The sequence below is a fragment of the Calypte anna genome, chromosome Z (assembly GCF_003957555.1).
Source record: "Calypte anna isolate BGI_N300 chromosome Z, bCalAnn1_v1.p, whole genome shotgun sequence".
NCBI lineage: Eukaryota > Metazoa > Chordata > Aves > Apodiformes > Trochilidae > Calypte > Calypte anna.
The window spans coordinates 37037602-37056718 of NC_044274.1; the positions used below are offsets into that span (position 1 = coordinate 37037602).

A 19117-nucleotide genomic window follows, 5' to 3' on the forward strand; every position below is an offset into this window, starting at 1 on the left:
TAATAGTGTCCAGGAATGGGGAATGGTTTAATCTAAAGGAAAATAGGTTCAGATTGAAGCTTAGGAAGAAGTTCTTCAGTATGAGGGTGGTGAGACTCTGGAACAGATTGCTTAGAGAAGTTGTGGATGCTCCCCCCCTGAAGGTGTTTGAGGCCAGGTTCTTTGAGGCTTTGAGAAACCTTATCTAGATGAGAAGTATCCCTGCTCACGTCAGGGAGGTTAGAATAGATAATCTCCAAGGGCCCTTTCAACCTAAACCATTCTACGGCTCTTGAGTTGGCATTGTTCTAGTTGCTGTTGAAAACATCTCTTACGTCTGTCCTCATTCATACCTGCTGAATGTAGAGAATTCTTTGAGTTTCCTTCCTCTGTGTTTATTGTGTGTGACCTCAATGCAATAGTTTTAGTAGCACTTACCTGGAGTTTGAACTGAACTAACACTTAAGAAGCACTCTAGTGGAATACGTATTTGCTGTTTGTGTATTAAATGTTATAGCTAGCTCAAGAAGCAATAATCTATGTTCTTATTCATTTGTACAATAATTATTTGCTTTAAGAATCTGATACAATAGATGAACATCTGCAATCATAGACTAAATTACTTAGTGGATTTTAGTATAGAGAGATAGTAATGACTGGAGCATGACGCAATTGGTATGGAATAAGGGATAGATTGTCCTGGTTTGGGCCAGGATAAAGGTAATTTCAGCACTTGCTGAAATTAACAGCAAGTTTCTCAGACTGCTTCTGGGACTGATAACTCTCGATGTTTATAGGTACAGACAGAGACTGGTGTGCAAAACCAAGGCCACTGCTCAGTTCTGGGGAACATTTTGCCCTCTGGAAGGAGAAAAGGAATAAAGAGGTCACACCTGCAGCCCTCATCTGGGGAGGAACAGACAAGACAGATGTCAAAATTGAGCAGAGTATTCCATCCCATAAACATCATACTCTGTATAAATTTGAGGGATCGTGGGGGTCAAACTCCTGCCTGCTTCCCCTTCTTCACCTGTCCCCATTTGTTTCAGCATCCTGGGAGGATTCCATCCATTCCTCTGCCTGTGGTCCTGATCCATACCATCCTGAACCTTTGTGTTCCTGCCTCCAGCTACCGACTGCTGCTGACTCCAGGAGTCCAGCCTGGACTTTCCTAGGGCTGTCCTGCAGCATCAGTGCTGACGTGAGAGTTATAAGGGGGAAGAGGGCAGGAACGTGATATCAATTTTCCTGTATATTTGTATATATTGAGTAATTTTTCTTTTTTATCATTACTGTTTCATTAAAGCTGTGTAGTTTAGTTTCCAACCCATATGTCTCTCTCCCTTATTCTCTCTCCTTCCTTTATGTGGGAGGGGACTTAATAGAGAGCATCTGTCATTCGGTGGTGTAGCCAGAGGCCCTGCCATTGAAGACTGAGGTAAAAAGTCATTGAGTCCCTTCGCCTTCTCCAGGTGACCAGGCATGTCCTTTCCTTTTGGAGGGGGTCTACACCTTCCCTTATCTAACAATATACCTGTAGAAGTTTTTCTCCTTACCTTTGGTGTCCCAGTTCAGATTTAATTTTATCAGGGCTTTAGCTTCTCTTAACCTGATCCCTGGCTGCTCAGCCAATTTCTTTGTACTCCTCTCAGGCTATCTGTCCTTTCTTCCACACTCTGTACACTTTCTTTTTACATCTACATGTGTCCAGAAGCTGCATCTTCAGTCCATGCAGGCCACTTGTTCTCATGGTACAGATCCCTGAAGAAGTCAAAGAGTGCTCTCGTGAAGTCCAAGGTAATGAGCTTGCTTCACACCTTCCTTGTTGCCCTAAGGATCCTCAATTCCACCATTTCGATCACTGCAAGCTTCACATCATCCACCAGGCTATCCATGTTGGAGACAACAAGGTCCAGCACAGCATCTTTTCTCATTGGTTCCTCTACCACTTGGAGAAGGAAATTATGGTCAATGCATTCCAGGAACCTCCTGAATTGCATGTGCCTTGCTGTGTTGTCCCCCCCACAGATGTTGGGGTAGTTGAAATCCTCCTTGAGGACAAGGGTTTGTGAATGCAAAGCTGCTCCAATCTATAAAGAGGGGGCCTCATCCACTTAGTCTTTCTGGTCAGGTGCAAACCCTCACTATAATGTTCTCTGTTCCTGCCCTTGCTTTAATCCTGACCCAGAAGCTCTTGGTCAGCTCATCTTCTATCCCCAGGCAGAGTGCTGGGGATTCCAGCTAGTCACTGGTGGCAGGGGGTGGCTTGTGCTGTTCAGCTGGCATAGATAACAAATTCTGGTTTTATGGTGCAATAACAAGAATTTTTTTATACACTCCCTGGCTGCCCCCCCATCATCACCAAAAAAAGAGGCAAATCCATGGTTATGATGATGTCTTTGTAATGACTTCCACTCCAGACTCCTTGGACTTCTTGAATCTAATCACATGCCATTGCTCTCAGTTCTGCAATTAATTTAAATTATACTATCCAGACCTAACTAATACCAGTGTGCATGATCATTTAGTTACCAAGAGCCAAACAGTACAGCCACAGGCTTCTCCTGAATGTTTTGAGGAATCCTTGTACAAAACAGATGCTCCCTGCCATATGATAGCATACTGTAAACTGGCACCTTACAATCAGCTAGTCCACGGATTATTGTTATTCATTATTATGAAGCAAATTTTCCTGCTATGTCAGAGTGCTTTCACCTAAGGTTTTAAGATCCCAGTGGAATTTTCTGGAAAGTACTCCGCATTTCTGCCTCATCTCCATGCTGTAAGTCATTCTGGGAAGATGTTTGGGAAAAATACAGAGACTAAATCAAGAGAAATATAAAAATTTGAATGTTCTTCAGTGTTTGCTATACTGATCATAACCACTGGTGCAAGGCTCGAAATGGTTGATGTGTGCACAGAAAGAATACCAAACCAGATGCGTTGGCTGGTCCAATTAGTTCCTAGAAGAATGAGTGCTTTGAAAAAATTATGAAGTTAATAAATAAAAATCTGACATTATGAAGCCTTGAAATTAAAATTATATACTTACTTTTAATGAATTTTGGTAGAAGATTATGGCCAGAAAGACCAGCATAAAACTATGACAGTGTTCGAGCTCAGAATTAGTTTTTAACTGTCAATAACATTCTAAGTGGAATTAACGAGAAATTATAGCTATTTTAGTAGCACTTCAGGCTCAGAGTTTCAGAGTCCATTACTCTTCCCAGTTTCTTACTCTGGGATCAGTTTTAAGAACTTGCAGAAGACAGGAAATAAGTTCTTAAATTTAGGAGACCTGTGATTGCTTACCTCCCAAAAAAACCCAACCTAAAATAAAACAAAACAAAACAAAAAACCCAAACCAAACAAATCAACCAAACAAAAAAGGGCATTTGCAAGATTTCTGGCAAATAAAAGTGGAAATTTGTACAGTATTGTTCTGTTCCCAGAAGGCCATGGAAGATGTTTACTGCTGATGTCGAAAGTGTACTGAGCTGAAAAGCCATCTGTATCTAGATCTTGTTTGTGGAAAATGACAACTGAAGTAATAGTTACATCTTGATGGAAGTTACAGAATTTTTAGTTTTGTCTGTTGTTTGGGATTTTTGTTTGATTTATTGTTTTGTTTTAATGCTTGGATAACAATTATTGGTGTGCCAAAGAGAGAATTCTAAAGAAGGCACAGTTTTCTCATAAACTGTGTTAATGATGAGTCCTGAGATTTTTTCATGGTTGAGTGCTAACATCAAAAGATATGTTCCAAATCTGCTATTTATAACAGCAGAAGGAAACTAAAACCAGTAAGTGACACCAGACGTCATGCATCAACTAGTTCTTCTTTTGTGTTATGTTTACATTTCTCCATGTCACAAAGTTTCACAAGATTTACTTTTGACTTGGACCAAGACAAATGAGAGAAAATTTAAGCCAAGAGATGGGATCCTGTATTAGCATCTCCATTTCTACCACCAGAAATCAGAAACCAGCAAAAGATGGTGCCTGAGAAAGATGCTAAAAGAAAGAGAAGTTGTTGTCTAAAGGAAGGTGTGGTACCACTAGGTACAAGAAAGCATAGCTGAGGATTAATAAAGGTTTGAAGTCTATGAGAAGAGGCATTACTTTCTTAAGAGAAGCAGCACTAATTTGAAGCTCTGTGTATCATCAGGGTAGAAGGAATCATTAGTCTGCCCACACAAACCCCGGAGAAGCAGAAGTGATGTTCACTGGGGAAATACTGTGTCTTACTTAAGAAGTTGAATCAGTTTTTCGATGGGTGCAACTTCTTAGCATATCTAATGCTTTCTAAGTTTTGTCATGTAGCACAGTTATATTAATTGTATAGCAGAATATGCAGAAATGATAAGCAAACTAATGAAAGGTCTTGGACAGCTTTGCAGTAGTAAGTCAACATAGATAACTGAATAGATGAAATAAATTTCAAGATTGTTTTTTCTTTCTACCAATGTAAAATACTCAAGCACCTGCCAGAGAATATTTGGGGAACTGTTGGAGAAATACTGAAGTTATGATGAATTTCATTTGAAAGCTTTTGAATAGGAAGTTAGTCTTTTAGCTCTAATAGCACTGTGATATTAATTTGGTGTAGGTTCAGAGCACAAGTGAAAAAAAATCAGTTTCTGATTATATTCTTTTATCAGCTTATCACAAGCTGTGGAAAAATATTCAGGACATCATTCTCTTAGAAACAGACAAGGGTGATAGAATACAGAACTGAGCGTGGTAAAATATTTTAAAAAATAAAATTATCCTACTTCAAAAGGGTAAACACAAAGACCTGTATTTGTAGAGTAACAGTTTTTATTATTGGCTATGAGAAGGGGGACCTTTTGTGATGTGTCTAGACATTTTTTGGGGAAGTGTAGACTTGATGATCTGGAAGAAAATGCTCTGTTAGACCATCAGAAATTTGGGGTCTGATAACAAAGAACACATGTTCTTTTTATCACAAAGACAGATTTTTTATGTGGAACTTGAAGGTTTTTATTTCTGCTTGAGTAAACAACATTTGCCGGTATTATATTTTGTTAAGTAATGAGTGGCAGCATCATTTTTCCTGTCTAAAAAGGGGGATGTATCTGTGTAAACAGAAGATAAATTTATTAAAAAATAACAAGGACGCTCTTTCCAATTTGAGGTCCCCACCTCAAATGCAGACTATTTATACAAGCTGAATCCCTCAGGTATTTTTGCTTGACAAGTTTTCATCTGTTGTCTTCTTTAATGTATATATATGTCTACATAGATACATATGTTAGTTGGGACTCCATAGGTTTTAAATAAATTTTAAGTATTTAGGATGGTGATGGATTTACTAGGGCTTATTTCCTACTAGCAACTACTAATTTTAGACATTACTTTTGAAGAATCTCCATAATTTATAGTATGAATAGGAGAAAATTTCTAATCATCTTGCAATTTTTTTTCAGTAGTAAATTCTGTTATCTTCATGGTAACATTAAGAACTTTTCTTATCAATGTCTTTGAAAGGCAAATTCCTTCCCTCTTTTCCTGTTCTCTCAGCTACCATCAGAGTCTAAATCTGTCAAGTTGGCTAGTCATAATTTAAAAGCCATGTTTAGTATAGTCTAGAATTTGCCTGAAAAACTAAAAAATGCAAGCTTTCTTTAAAATGAGTTTAGTTGAATACGAATTTTATATGAATGCTTCATCCATTTTATCCAAATTCTGGGTCCGAGTGACCATAAGCTGACATAAGGGCCCAAATGCACGTTTATTAATTCACTTCCTGTCAAAATATCATATTTAACACTGGTTGTTATTGAATGTGTTCCATCATCACTCATTTATAATTTACTCAGTGCTGTGACTCTTTTTGACCTTTTACTTCTAGTCTTCCTTAATAAATCAGCATTATTGTTGCCTTCTAAAATATCCTAAGTTCATTCAGGCAAATAAAAATTTTGATAAAATACCCATCTTTGAATATTTTGAGGCTTTATTATTTTTTCTATTTGTATGTTGTCCAAGTGTCCCAGATTTAGTTGCTGGTGCGTGGTTCAGTTGGTAGAATGAATGATAGATGGTCTATTTAACAGTGTCTTTTAGGATGAAATGTAAATAATACACTGGTCCATGTTGCCATCCAGATACTTTCCATAAAAAGTGGAGCTTCTTTCTGTTCTTCCTAATTTATGAAACTACTTATAATGGTATTCTCCTTTTCTGACCTTCACAGCCTTCTTCCATAGCACTTATTTTTCAAATTGCATATACAAGTTGGTGGTATGAAAAATTACTCCAGTCAATCATATTCACTGTATATGAGCTAGCTGCGAACATAAAAAATGAAGTAAATTTTACTGTTTTGTTTGTTTTGAATTAGGCTCATGCACAGTTAGTTCGAGAAGTCGATGTAGAGAAGGTGTCAACTTTTGAGAACCCGTATGTAGATGCAATAAGAAGCTTATGGAATGACCCTGGAATTCAGGAGTGTTATGATAGACGACGGGAATATCAGTTATCAGATTCAACTAAATAGTAAGTACATGATGGCCACAAACAACTGTAGCATTTTCTGTTTCTAACAAAGTCATTTTTGCTTTTTAGCTTTTCTACTGTATGTCTGTGTACATTTTTTGTATGCTTATGCAGCACAAACATACCCAAATACATGAAACTAAATTTAATTCAGGGGATACTTTGAGGAGTGGAGTACATCTAATTTGGGATTACATCTTTGTTACACAGAGTGACAATGTAATAATCTGACATCTTAAAATAAGATTCTAACTAGGGGTAAGGTAATTGCTGATGGTTTTGTTTTCTTTTTGTTACACATGTTCAACTTCTTACCCTCCTATGACATACACTCACAAATGCAAGCTGGACGGTCAGACTTTCATGTAGCACAACAGCAGTGAGTACTGGGAAGTGTAATCAGAGTAGACCTCCATGCGATGCATAATAATCATAATGCCCCAGAATTCTTATTTTCCTAGGTTTTCCCCTTTTCCCTCAAAGGCTGCTTTTGCAGTCCTTGTGGTGAGGTAGATAGTACCAAACAGGGGTTCTTGTATTTTATTGAACTCCCTTTCTTTTATGGAAACTATGCTTAAACTGTAAAAAACATGGCTGCCAGAAGGCAACAGGAAAGGCACCTAAGTTAAACCCTTTTTGCTGTATATCAGCAACAGTAGAAACTTTATGTGACGAAACTGTCTAGAATGTTATGCCTTTAGTTTCTTGGGACAGGAATCTGATAAAATAAGTGCTATGAAAATTAACACTGGATTCTGAGAACTAGCTGGAGGTGGGATTCAAGGAAATCTAGTTATGAGTGATGTAGCATGTAGCTCAGATAAAATTTCTCATCTTTTGTCAAATAAATGAGTAATGGTAAGGGATGATGACCTTTTGATGATTCATTTAAAAAAATATGGCATAGTTATTATAGCTCTGGTAAAAACCTCTGTGGCCTCCACATGAATTTTTGTATTCACTATGAAAATTATTCTCATTAAATCATTCCAGTCTCCATTTGCCAGGTGTACATAAACAGAAGTCTCTTGTTGAGGGAAGTTCAGAAGAACAGAAAGACACCATGAGGCTCTCATTAAGCTCAGAAGAACAGGGCTATAGACATGAGAGGTCTTGGATGACATTTACCTGCACAGTAGTCAGAGGATTCTTACCTAGGACAACAAACTTAACAGTATCTTGCTGATGCAATGTAGGCAGCTGAATAGCTATAGGTGCATGACATAGGTCTCCTCAGACTTCTTCCAGTGCTATCACTACACCATTTTTCTCTCCTGCTAGATAAGCCCTATGCATAGGCTTCCTGTCAGCCTATGCAGTTTTCTGTCCTTTGAGCCTATCACTTTCATCTGTCACTAAAAGCTTACCACTTATATCGTGTATGTATATTTTGGTGCAGAGTGGGGCAAAGCACAGTGGTATCTCTCTTGTATTGTTTATATTCTCCTGCCCCAGAGATTCTCTCTGTCCCTGAAGATACCATATTATGTTTTGCTTTTAGTGGTAAGAAAACTAGTATAACATTAAGTTAAAAACTTTAGGTTATAAATGATGAAAATAAAATTCCAGAGTCAAGTTAATAAACAATATATTTAGATATTGTTTCATCTGTAGGTCCTAACTCTGATTCCACAACATATGTGATCCTGTTTTTAAAGTTAAAATAAATGTATGTATGTTGTGTGCTTGCCTTAGGGGATAAAAGTAGAATTACTTACTCTCCAAAGTAGGATATAGTCATCTGATGCTACTTCAGATAAGACAACGCTGAATACCATCGTTTTGATCAAGTTCTAGTGAAATTGCCGTCATAGTGCATCTTCTGAGTAATATTAAAATATAATAGGATAATTCATTAAGTAAATTGCTAGTACATTCCCTTGCAAAAGGCAAATGTGATGGTTGATTGTTGTGTTGATGTTATTTTTCAACATGTTCAGCAAGGTAACATGAGTTTTTGCAGATTTTGCAGACTTGCAGCTACCACCAATTGTAGTTCATACTATGGACTTCTGCAAAATCTGTACTAAATTAGAATTGTGAATGACTGCATATGAGTCTTCAGAAGACCTCATATACTTATGCTTGCAAGTAGAGGTTTTTCAGGTATCTAAGTACAGTACAATCAATTAGCAGAAACCAGAGAAAGAGTGTCTCAGAAAAAACTGGTCTGCATATGCTTATATATAAAACACCCAAAGTTTTCAGTTTGCTAGAATTTGCTACTTCTGGGATTCACAGGGCAGTGAGACAGAAGTTAGCACCCAGTGTCCATTGACTCATTGAGCCTTAGTACTTTCTTCTGACTTCATGTATAAACCAAAATGCCTTGTTGTCCACTAGATCTCCTGTAAACATGTTTCAGTATTTGTAAGCATATGTGTCTATGTCATGTGTTCTTCATTCTTCTATTGATCGATCTTCTCATTTTATCACTAGTTTTCCCATGCGTTGTCATTTTCAGTCTGTTCCCTACACTGCTTTTTTTTCACACCTGTCAATATTACTAATGTAATGTTCCTTTGTTTTCTGTTTCTTTTATTGTTTCTAAATTATGTTTCTAATATATTTTGTATGTTATTGTACTTTCACTTTGTGTCATCTTTTGACTTGCTTTGTCATTGCTAGCTACAGTTCTGATGTTTTTATACAGTCCATTCTGTTTTCTTGCCATTGAATGTTCCAGAGGCTGGGTGTTCATGTTGTTCTTAAAAGCAATTTCTAGATTTCTCTCTATTAAAGTCTAGAGCACATCACGTAAATAGAGATTGTTAATTTCTCATATACATTACATGGTGACTTAGCCACTCACCACTAAACCACTTTCCCCTGTAAAATACTATTCACAGTGTGAGACAGATGTAAATCAACACCACACTGTGGATTGCCTTAAGTAACAGCTGTGGGACATGAGGTCATTAAGTATGTACTGTACCTAGTCAAGACCTTAAGCCAAATGTAACAGGTTACCAGTTGACAGTCTGATTCGATCATGGCTTTTCAAAACTTGAGGAAAGGAGAGGCAGGAGTCTTGCTGTTGTCAGTAGTAGAGTGGGTTATCATAAGTAACATTTCACACTGATGCGACAACTTGCAGAATTTGGCTACCAACTAGAATTTCTGTAGATTCATCACTGTTTCTGCCTAATATGATGCTAAGGGATTTTCCTTCATGAGGAAAAGCTGTGAAGTGTTTCAGTACTTTAGCTGGAAAGTGTCAGAGCCTTGCTAAAAAGTTTTGTCTTTCTCTGGTTCCATGGAATTACTATGTCACTGTGTAACTCCAAGCAAGGTCTTTGCAGTTGCTACACAAGCACTGAGGATATCTGTTTAGTTTCCCTTCCATGGCTGTGTTTTCTAACACTTCAAAGAATTAAATACAGTTTTCCCTCAGGTTCCTATTCCACTGTGTTGGCTATGACGGTGGGTATAATTATGCCACTTTATTATTATTTAATGCACTACTTTAATAAGCATACATTCCATAGCAGTATCATACATACATGAGAGTCCTTCAGGCTTTTGTTTCTGCATTTGCTGTCACCTTAACAACTTAATTCCTACAGTTAAATAGCCGTGCATAAATTTGTCATCGTGTGAGTTGAGTTAGCTACACAGAACAGAAATGCAGATTCCAGTATTTTATCATGTAAAAAGGAAAAGCTCCAGGGTGTGACTGAGGTAATCTTCAGAATACCACTGATTGTTAACAGAGAGGAAAGAGATGAATCCTAATTATGCCTGCTTGTTAAAGTTCATATTTCATCTTCTGTGAAACCATTGCATGTGTTGTAGTTTTTTGGTCATCCAGTAGTTTTGTAGGACAATACTTCATCTGAATTTGGAGTTTTTCACAACCTCATCTGCACAATTAACTCTTTCAACACCTGTCCATTAAAAACAATACTTTGCTTTCAAGTCCGCTTCTAAAACAAGTGCATTTCAGTGAAACTACTGTGTGCTGTGTAGGATGTGCTTAGGCCCACACAAAGGGAAAGATAAGTGTAAGAATCTTAGTAAGTTTCTACTACAGCAGTTTATTATGTTTCCTGGTATTGCCTCTAGCCAGCATAACATTAATTCTTTTATTTCATGAAGCTGTAGAGTACTTTTAATGCATCATGGTACTGTGTGAGCCTTTGAGAAGGGCTGGTTTGTCCTAAATTGAGACCTGTTACAAAACTAACAATGGTACAGCAATGATGAATAACTATCCGTGTAACAGTAATTTGCTGGGGGTAAAAAACCCCTATGCTCATCATTTATAAGACACATAAGCACATAATCAGATTTTTACTAAACATTTTTAATACTTTTCATTGATTATTTCTTACCTTCATTTGGAAAAACATACTTGAAGGTTCTAAAGCTGTATGTAGTTGGGGACAAGTTGTGTTGCAGAATGTTAGATTCTACTTTTAGGTATTTACACAGCCACACTTGTGGAGGTTTTGCAGTTAGATAAAGACAACAAATAAAAATTAAATTCTGAAGTTTGTGTTGAATAGCCCCAGAACTATACTCAGATTAACTTATTACTTAGATATAGGGGGAAGGTTTGAAGAAAGGTAGGACATGAAATCTGCTGCATACCAAAGCATTTCATCCTGTAGAAAATGTGAAGATTATGCAACAGAACTAGGGAAATTTAGAACAGGAAGTGGGGTTATATAAAGAATTACACAGTATGTGTTTGTTTCAGGATCCTTTTTTATTTTCATGCAGTACTGAACATGTTTTTAATATCTGTATAATTTTTAAACCTCATTTTCTATTAAGAAAAGTTTGCACAAGGTGGTTTTTTTTATTTGGCAGATTGGGTTTTTTAGCCTTTTTTAAGTCTGGCTTTTTTTAACCATGTAGGAAATCTAGGGAGACAACTAGGTAGGATTTGAGGGGCATAAGAATAAAATGAACACAGTGCAGTCTTCTTCCTACCTCACTGCCAAGATCTCGGCTTTGCTCTGTTTACTTTAGATTAAGATCAGATAGGTCTGGAAACTTGTAAACTTGCCTTCAGTTTTTCACCAGTGGTGTAGAGGCTCAGAACTGCAAACAGCTACAGAAATTCTGAAAATGCAGCCAGTACTTGTTTACACTTAGCTGTGATAATGATCATGTTTATACACTTAAAATTGATTCAATTTACTTTGCTGCTGCATGTTAGCAAAGAGGACACTTTCTTCAGTTATTCTGGCAGCTCTCTGAGGCAGGAAAAATCCTGCTACAGCAACTTTAGCATTTTACATATGTGGAGTTGAAAGACAAGAAAGTTGTATGCATTTTCAAAAACGCAGAAAAAAAAGCTTTCCTTTCAAAGCTTGCTGTCCAGCACATGGTCAAAATTAGTGCTAGTTTGGGGTAGTCCCATCAGCCAGTTCGGAGTTCTGCAAAACAAACAAATAAAAATTGGGTATGAGAGAGCATTTTGTACAGTCATGCCTATGCCTATAAGCTGTTCTAACTAGAAAAAAACTTGGGTTTTCTCCTTTTTTTTTTTTTGCTTTGTTTTGTTTTGGTTTTTTGCAATATTAAACTTGAGAGCTTTAAATGATTATGGTTACTATCATACCTGAAAAAAGTAAGCCATGTGGTTGAACACAATGAAAGCATTTGCATAGAAAAAGGTTGCAGGTAAGCCTTACTTTTATAGCTGTGGTTATGCTGAAATCACCCAGCAAACTTTCTGTTAAACAATGAACTTTGTAGAGTTTCTTGGGGTTTGTCACTTTCCTCTTCTCCTGTATTTTCATTCTCTCCATAGAGATTTAAGAAACAGTCATGTTGTTTGCTTCTTGGGTGGTAGCAAGTCATCTTTACTGGGTTTAGACTGACCCTTTTTTCAGTGCCAAAAATTATCTCAACATGTTTGATTTTGTTCTACATTTTCCTCTTGAAGTGTTTCTATTATGGTGCCAGCTGATCCCTTCTCCTCAGCAGAGTGTTTCAGAGGGGCTCTGCTCCCTGCATGCTTCTCGTGTGCTCAGAAGGTCTGACAGGCAGATTCCTTCTAAGCACAGGGATTTTTACTGTGCTAGTGAATATTAATTCAGCATCTTCCTGCATCCACTTTGCTGGCTGAGTTTGGAAAGAGTTACAATGCTGTAATGATGAATAGAGAAATCTTATTTTTAATCTTGGAAAGGGAGATGAGTGTTACAGAGAGACAGAGGCTGTAGTTTTTATAATTTTATGTGCCTATGCCTTAATGGCTTCTCTTGATTAATTAGACAAATGTAGTGGAACAGAGCGACGAGGTGCCTCTGATCATCAGGAAGTGGGTGTGAGCCGCTATCAACTCCACCTGTGCCCAGTCAGGGCAGGGCCCCTATGGAGCATGTGCAAGACCATGGGGCCAATAAATAGTGAGGCTCACACCCACCAAGGTAGCTCATTCTAGAGCTAGCTGAGAGAGCGGCTGGTTGCTTCCATAGCAGCAGACCATCTTTGCTAGTTCCACACTGTGGGCAATAGACTCAGATCACATCCTACGAGTCTATATCACCGTATCAACGCTTCGATCCCGGACTAGAGACTCCTTTCCGGCTACAGACAAAGCTCTAAACTTAGTTTAGTTACAGAAGTTAAGTTTCTCGAATTATTCGTAAGAAAATGCTTCTTTATCACTTAGTTACTTGCAGTAAAAATCTGATCTCAAAGATGCTGAAGAATAGTAGGTTATAGATAGTAGGATAAGAGCTCATGTTTAGTCATGTTGAAGATGCTTCATGACCTCAATCACTGAAAGTAAATTCAAATCAGTTTTGATGGTCTTTGTTAGGTGATGTAGCTCTGGGAAAAGCTGAATGTTGAGCTACCTGTTCATGGTGACAGCAGTAATACTTAACTTCTTGGTGAATGTTCTTTTTTTCTTTATTAAGTTAGAAGTCTCACTTTTTTTTGCATGATTTCTAAATGGGAAAGGAATGTTAAGAATGTACAGGGCCAGTCAGTCTACTTCCATTCTCCCACTCCTGCTGTTAACTTTAGTGTGGACAAGAAGTGCCTCTGAAACATGCTGTCTTTCAAGGGCATTGTTAGCAGTCCCATAGCCTGGCAGCTTCCCTGAAGCTAGCTGCAGGCTTGGACCTTGTCACTGGTGATCTAAAGTGCATTAAAAATAAGTACTCCTCTCTCGGTGACTGTCAAAATGCTTCCTTCACTTCTGGTCAGTGTGCAGATCACAAGCACACTGTAAGATGGTTGCAGTTTCTCCTGATGCCAAGAGGACACTGCCAACAGCTTGTTACAGATGCACTGCCTTGGTAATGCACCTTCTGCCTGTCACCATAGCAACCCCCTGGAAAATTACCTAAGCAGCCAGTTTCATTTTTATGAAACTAATTACATAAGTATAATTAACTTTTTTAACTCAGTCTGTTCTATGAATTTACTCAGACCCATGTGCTTTGGATTTATTTTTAAAGTAATTCTGTGCTAGCTTCCCTTTTTTGTTTCTCTGTACAACATCTAACTGAGTAGGCACTGTTTGGCTGAACAGCCATATAGCTACAGCATGTCTCATCAAAATAAGGCATTTCTTAGAATGTGATAAAAATAAACTCAGAGTGCTGCATAGGTGAAACCTAAGTTGCTTCTACAGTTCCTGCTACCCATGTAACTTAATTCCCCTTGGTAACACTGGTAGTTACCCACTTTCACACAGAATCACAGAATTATCCGTGTTGGAAAGGGCCTCTGAGATCACCCAGTCCAACCCTTAATCCACTACCACTGTGGTTACCAGACCATGGCACTGAGTGCTGCATCAGTTGCTTCTTAAAAACCTCCAGGGATGGAGAATCCACCACCTCCCTGGGCAGCCCATTCCAATGCTTCATCACCCTCTCTGTAAAGAATTTTTTTCTAATATCCAGCCTAAACCTCCCCTGGCATAACTAGAGACCATGCCCTCTTGTCTTGCTGAGAGTTGCCTGCAAAAAGAGACCAACCCCCACCTGGCTCCCACCTCCTTTCAGGGAGTTGTAGAGAGTGATGAGGTCTCCGCTGAGCCTCCTCTTCTCCAGGCTGAACACCCCCAGCTCCCTCAGCCCTTCCTCACAGGACTTGTGCTGGATCCCTTCACAGCCTCCTTGCTCTTCTCTGGACCTGCTCCAGGACCTCAATCTCCTTCCTAAACTGAGGGGCCCAGAACTGGACACAGTACTCGAGGTGTGGCCTCACCAGGGCTGAGTACAGGGGCAGAATCCCTTCCCTGGACCTGCTGGCCACACTGTTCCTGATACAGGCCAGGATGCCATTGGCCTTCTTGGCCACCTGGGCACACTGCTGGCTCATGTTCAGCTTCCTGTCAATCCAGACTCCCAGGTCCCTTTCTGCCTGGCTGCTCTCAGCCACTCTGTCCCCAGCCTGGAGCTTCCCATGGGGTTGTTGTGGCCAAAGTGCAGGACCCGGCACTTGGCCTTGTTGAACCTCATCCCATTGGAATCAGCCCAACTCTCCAGTCTGTCCAAATCCCTCTGCAGAGCCCTCCTGCCTTCCAGCTGATCCACACTCCCCCCAACTTAGTGTTGTCTGAGAGTTTGCTAATGGTGGACTCAATCCTCTCATCTAAATCATCAACAAAGATATTAAACAGAACTGGGACAGCCCTTTTTTTGGCTAGGCCTCGTGACAGCTGCCAGGGTATTTCCAATACCCATATTGTTTTTAGGATTTTAAATTTTAAAGTTAATAAACTGGTTTGGAGCAATTGTTGGCAACACACGTTTTGTGGAAGTTCCATGTTTATGACATGTCTTGTGGTTTATTTGCAAGAGCCATTTGCAGCCATTTCTGGTGGTGCAGAAAAATTGGCACCATTGCAAAGGTCTATTGCAGTGCTTGTGCCTACCTTTGAATTAGGCAGTTATTTTAGGATAACTTTTGGATATTCGTACATGGTTAATTTTTTTATATGTGCACAGGCTTTCTTTTGTGCGCATGAGTTGTATTTGTATTTGTCAGAACTTTGTTTGGGGGCACATTAGGTAAGTGATTTAAATCCATGGCAAACTATTTTTTTTTAATAAGCAGATCTACAACAAAGTAAATAAAAATCTTCATTTTCTTTCACTCAGCACCTAGTCTGAATTCAGAGACTTGAAACATTTCACATAGCCCTGGCTTTTTAAGTCCTTTTCTGGTTGTAGATAAGCTAGGGGAGGAAGTTTCTCCACCCTGCTTTCCTGCTGGATTTCATGGACTTCCCACACCCCTGGCTTTAATCATCAAATAGAAAAACTTAATTTTAACAATTTAAAGAGTATTCCTTCACTATTCCAAACCATTTTGACAGAAATGTGTTACCAAGCCAACACACAATGAAAAGAGCTGCCATCTAGGGATGAGCAGAGGTGCAGGAAGAGGAAGCCTTGAGCCAGCAGTTGAAGGTGGAAAAGAATTGGCATTTAAAGGTCTGCTTGCTAAATCTATTTAAAATTATAAATAAATAGTGTAATAAGCTACAGGGTACTTAAACCCTGTGCATGCCATACTGCATTCCATGGTTGATCAGAGAACTTTAAAACCTAGCTTTCATGCAGGGAAAAAAAAAAACAGTTAAATTTCCAAACCCTCTGGTATGATGATTTGAAAATGTAAGTCTTTATTGTGGTAGTAAATTAAACTGTGGTAGATAAATGAAATTCTAAATTTTCAGTGTTACAGGAAGATCTTTATTATGTAAGAATGGGGTGTCCTGGTAGAATGACAATAAATAACGTGCTATTCCAGTTGTGTTTTCTTTTTAGATAAATAGTCTCATATTCCCTCTTAACCATTTTGTAATAGTGAGTCACCCCAACAATTAGTTATTCAGACTAATCAGACTATCAACGCTTCAAATGCAATGTTCTCCAAACACTGGAGAATCTATTCTTGTGCTTGGGTTTTGTAAATGTAGTACTATGGATGTAGAAGTATAGTGTTACGAAGTTAATACAAAAGTCGTGATAATGTATTGAGTGTGTGTTGATTTGCTCCCACTGGAGCAAAAGTTCCAATTAAGCAAAGGTTCAATAAATCTTTCTAGCTATGTGTAACCATCTCACATAAACTTGTGGTGAGGATTATTTGGTAATGTTTTTTTTCTCTCTCCCAGACCTAACAAGTTAATTCTGTATTTTTGCTGTAAGGTAGAAATCAGGCTGCTTTGTCTTTTTTGTCATTGTTTAGGATAAGTTCATTCATTAAGAAATCATTCAGAGCATCCAGAAGTCTGATTATTTCTTTTGTGTTTAAAAAGAGCACCTTTACTAGAAACTACAAGGGAAAGAACATGTTCAGACCTTAATGATAGTTCATCATCATTTGATAAGCTACAAGACTATTGCTCCCTTCCTGTAGAGTGAATGAGGGCATACATAGGTTAATGAATCTTCCTAGTGGCTTATTCTAGGTCATTCTTGTGCTGGAAAGTAATCACATGCCCAAAAACTTTATTTTGTGAAGCAGTCTTACTCCCTAGTGTCTGTCATGGGAGGAGCCCAATGTGTCTGGTGCACTGATTTAATAAGTAATACAGCTTCTGGACCCAAACAAGCTATCACACACATGGGTATACTACTTTTTTGACGAATCTCTCATGAGAATTAATGAAAAACTCAAGTACACTGGTGCTTTATGGTTGAAACTCATAATTAGGCAGTTGCAGAGAAGTCTTATGTTGTAGTTAAATAATTTTTACATGCAGTTTTGTAGCAATTTTTGAGTTATTTGCTTACCACCTGACATGTATTTCATGTACTACAAGCTTACTAACTTGGAAGTTTCAGTGTGAATACAGGATTTTCAGGTGACAAAGGCCTCACTAAATATTCATTGCTGCCTTCTGATAACCAGATCTGGAGAAATTTTTGCTTTGCCTGTAGATGGTTTGTTTTTGTTTGGGGTTTTTTTTTTTTTAGTATTTAATTTCCAATAGTACTATTTATCGTCCTGTCATTTTATAACTTATAAAACTGATCATGTTCTATTTTAGAGCAGTTCACTGTTCCTTCAGAGATTTATATTTGTCTATCCATGTGTCTGTGTAGGCACTGCATAATGAATATTAAGAAATGTGTTACCTAATCAAATAAAAACACAATTTTATATCCCTGTAACAGTTTGTAATATTTGTCTCTAAACTGCCTCAAATTATGTAATTGAAAACTTGAACTCTTTGGTGAATTTCCCTGTGAAAGCCAAGAAAATTTATATGAAAAAAACAAGAATAATTATGCTACCCTTCTGTAGAATGTACTTGAAACTATGAAAATGTATAGGAAGGGCAGAGAGGCTACATTTTTCTGCTTCATCTTTGATGCCTATAATGCTCTTTTTTCTATTGTGCTTCTTCCTACCCCACAGCCCATTTCCATTCCCAAGTCTTCCTTTCTCTTTTCCTTAGTGGGATGATAGTATCACTGTCTTGTATTCCTGTTGTTTCTTCTTGTCTATAGCTATCTTAATGACTTGGACCGCATAGCAGACTCCACTTATCTGCCAACTCAGCAAGATGTGCTCAGAGTTCGTGTCCCAACAACAGGGATCATTGAATATCCTTTCGACTTACAAAGCGTCATTTTCAGGTAGGAAAAATGTTTTAAGAACTGTTGCTTTGTTTCCTTTTACATTAGTAATACCATGTATAGAATATCAGTTAAAAGTACAAAAAAGCACTTATTCTAGTGTTTTTTAAATTTGGGCTTGATCGTTATATTTCTGACTGCCCACACATAATAAGGAACTGTTGCTAGAGATGGCAAAAGGATGGAAGACAGTTATGTTAACTATACAGGTGTAGTTGCAAGTTAGATACCAGTGTGTAGACATACTGAAATGTGAGATGAAGTGGGAATACACTTGAGCAAATCTAAGTTTTATTTTTGACTAAGTTTTAATTTTAGTAGATAGATACCATAATTTATTTGTTGTCTTAAAATAGGACACATTTTAAGGATTAAGTTTCAACTGTAGTAATTTTAGGGGAAGAGGGCACACCACAAAGTCTGTTATGTTCTCATCTGTTTCTGCTGTGTACACAAGACATACATTGTCGAGTCATGGCTCATGAGACCTTTGTACCTCAGAAATCTGAGGGTTTCAAGACATAAAATAATTTACATCTACAAAACACATCAGACTTAAAAGCAAATATATTAAACTGTCTACTTACAACAGATTCCATTAAAAATCTTTAGAAAAAACAAACCAAAATCTATTTTCAACTGAATTCTTGAGTTTTGTCATTGTGTGTGTGCTTGTGTATTTGCCTGTTAAGGTATTCATAGAGTTGTTGTTAATTTTGCAGAATGGTGGATGTAGGAGGCCAGCGATCAGAAAGAAGAAAATGGATCCATTGCTTTGAAAACGTCACATCGATCATGTTCCTAGTAGCTCTTAGTGAATATGATCAAGTGCTTGTGGAGTCAGACAATGAGGTAAGCAAGCATCAGCAAAAAGGACCAGTTTAAAAGAAAAAATAACTTCACTTGTCCAGTCCCAGGTGTTTTTCAAATGCACCTACCAGCAATCATGCACAACTGCAGCCAGTGAAGTGAGCAACACTACCAGGGATCAAAAGGGATGGAGAGCATCAGTCTTCAAATATGGCAAGGCTGATTTGATTAAT

General features: G+C 38.0%; 1 protein-coding gene across 1 annotated transcript in view; it reads left to right on the plus strand.

Annotated features, from left to right (window-relative positions):
- Positions 1-19117, plus strand: part of LOC103539360 (guanine nucleotide-binding protein G(q) subunit alpha) — a 114509-nt gene that overhangs the window by 75696 nt on the left and 19696 nt on the right. Inside the window, exons 3-5 of the mRNA XM_030466819.1 lie at positions 6347-6501; positions 17946-18074; positions 18797-18926. Coding sequence (XP_030322679.1) covers positions 6347-6501; positions 17946-18074; positions 18797-18926 — 414 coding nt within the window. The remainder of the gene's footprint in view (positions 1-6346; positions 6502-17945; positions 18075-18796; positions 18927-19117) is intronic.